General features: G+C 37.5%; 1 protein-coding gene across 1 annotated transcript in view; it reads right to left on the bottom strand.

Moving 5' to 3' along the window:
- LOC104446391 overlaps positions 1 to 1608 on the bottom strand; it is a 1723-nt gene extending 115 nt beyond the window's left edge. Inside the window, exons 1-2 of the mRNA XM_018875051.2 lie at positions 1073 to 1608; positions 7 to 173 (exon numbers count right to left, since the gene is read on the bottom strand). Coding sequence (XP_018730596.2) covers positions 7 to 173; positions 1073 to 1348 — 443 coding nt within the window. The 5' untranslated portion in view covers positions 1349 to 1608. The remainder of the gene's footprint in view (positions 1 to 6; positions 174 to 1072) is intronic.
- Positions 1609 to 2694: the final 1086 nt, after the last annotated feature.

Below are 2694 nucleotides of genomic sequence, written 5' to 3'. Positions count from 1 at the left end.
GCCCACCCTTTTCCGGGACTGAGGTCATATCTATCATTGAAGACCCTGATTCCTGCTTCTACCAATTGTGTGTAAAGGTGAACTGTGATTCCGTCGTGAGTATCTAGATGTCTAAAATTCAAGTATACATCATATTTGAATCCAGATGATGACGATGAGGTTGAAGATGATATCTGTCAAATTAATGAAACCAAACCGCTTCACATGATAAACATAGCTGTTCAGACCAAGTCTTATGCTTCTAGCCAAACAAAAGAAAAGAAAACACAGTTTTGTGGTTCTGATGGAGGCGAACCATAAACAGCAAGTGAACTGCACCCGATCTTGCAAATTGCACACTTTGGCTTTTTTAAATAATTCAAAATACTCAAAACCTTCGTAACACTCAAATGTCAATACATGATTCATAGTACTTTCAAAATTTAAACAATATTTTAAATTTTAGGAAAAAGCAAAAACAGTCAACAAGCCCAATGAATAATATCAATGAGAAAATTGTCCAAAAAATGTTACACTTACTACATTTTTGCCAATTCAATCATAAACCTTTCAATCTTATTAATTGAGTCTTAAACATTTTCGACTTTTGTCAATTGAGTCTATTTAATCATTTTTTGCCAGAAATCGCTGACATGAATATTGGGCATCCAACATGGCATGACCGGTCTAATGTAGACATTTTTTTAATAATTTTTTTTAGTTTTTTCTTCTTCTTTTTTCCGTTTCTCTTTGCCAGTGGCCAGCGAGGACTAGCTTCCACAGACTTGGTGAGGCCAAACCTTGCCTAGGCCATGACGGCCCTCGCCCACCAAATCTTGGGAGCTAGCCCTTGCCGGCCAACGGCAAAAAGAAAAGGAAAATTATTTATAAATAGTTTTTAGAATTTGGATAGGATCTCCTGTTTTCCAAAATTCAGTGGTTCAATCGCTCATCTCAAAGAAGATTTGTAGAATTCTAGGCGAATTTTAGCATATGTTGGGTCGAACTGCAAGCAGAGGACCGATTCCAACGTATTAATGTAAAAGAAGTTTGAAGTGACAATGCAAATCCCAAAGATGCAGAGAAAACTCACCGGCTTGCTTCTAATATGTCTTCCAGCAGCAACAACTGCAGGAGCAGGAGCTGGAGCAAGAGCAACACCTGCAGGAGCCGGAGCATCAACTGCTCGAGCCAAAGCAGATATTGGAAGACGTGGTTTTGGTCTCATCATGTTTAAAGCATTATCAACTGCAGAAGCAAACATTCCAAGAACACATAGAAACGCCATGGACCAAGTTGGAGGCACTGTGAGAGACAGCATCACAACTACCATGGTTATCGCAAACCAAACCACATCCCTCCAAGCCATCGTTTGCTCGCGCGCTTTCTCTCACAGAGGCACAGGAGCTCTAAAAACATTGGACAACAGTATATATTACACCTTACACATGACAAAATTATATTGTATACATACATGACCAAGACCGCTGACTTCTAGGCACCGGCTTTTGGACAACGTCAGGCAAAATTATCAGGTACTTGCGGTCTCTGTTTAGCTGACTTTAAGAGTTGTTAAAGGCACTTCATCATGTTCAAATCCTGAAAGCATGGTCGGCAAGGGCAACGAGGAAATGCCTGGAAGGCAACGAAAAAGCACTCGTAGAGGAAGAATCCTAGAAAAGAAGAGGAAAGGCCCAATTGGAGCAGAGAATGGAAAAATGATAATACACCGGATACTGCCAAGAAGACAAGAACTCTTTGGTCAATGGGAAAAGTAAGGCCGAGCTTCGCTAGAAATTACCAAGCAAGTTGGTGGGCGACTATCAAACAGATATAAATGATAATGAATAGATTAAAAATAGCACACGGCAAGTTATAGTAGTTCAGCTTTATTATCAAGCCTATATCCATTTTCCCTGATAATAGTCTTAACACAGGCTGAAGTCCAATAGTAATTTTTATGAGAAGTTACAATTAGCATGTATTGTTTTTACTACATGATAAATCACACTATTAAAACGCAAGTTTTGCTTTCACTCTTGTACACTTCCTCTTAACATTGAGGGCAATACAAGAGCACAACAAGGAAATTTAAGGGATGACAAGAACGGAACAAGCTTTCTCCGTTTTTCATCTGACCCCTTTTTAATTACGCTGGTCCTCTTTATACAGCCATCTTCAATTGACCTATTAGAGATGCTCACCTATTCTTCAAGGAACCCAAGATATCATGGATATGGAGATTTAGTTATGCTAGAATATCTAATACCCTTTCGATACATTTTCTCTTTATTTAAAAAATATTTCTATAAGTAGTCTTAGTTAACTTTAATCTTAAAATACTAACATGCAATGTGTAATCATGCGAGTGCATAGACAAAAATTTAACACTGGGTAAATCAAAAGCCATAAATGAATTACTAGAAATATGGCAAAAAAACTTGAATTCATTGAGTTGAGCAAAGCAAAAGTAAGGTCTAGTAGTTTTTCATTTGGGTGTTTCCTTACGGTAAATATGATTTAATTTAAATTAAATTAACATGCATAAATGAAGTAGAATGAAATTCAAAATGACATGCGAGTTATATCAAGTACTCCCGGTCTCTATTTAGCTGACTTGAGGAGTTGTTAAAAGGCACTTCATCATGTTCAAATACTAAAAGCATGGGTGTCAGAATGTACACAGATATAATTGACAGGAGAGTTAACAATCAT

This window comes from Eucalyptus grandis, chromosome 5, assembly GCF_016545825.1.
Source record: "Eucalyptus grandis isolate ANBG69807.140 chromosome 5, ASM1654582v1, whole genome shotgun sequence".
Taxonomy (NCBI): domain Eukaryota; kingdom Viridiplantae; phylum Streptophyta; class Magnoliopsida; order Myrtales; family Myrtaceae; genus Eucalyptus; species Eucalyptus grandis.
Note: the sequence above shows the minus strand (reverse complement) of the source record. Positions and strands in the feature narration are given on the sequence as shown.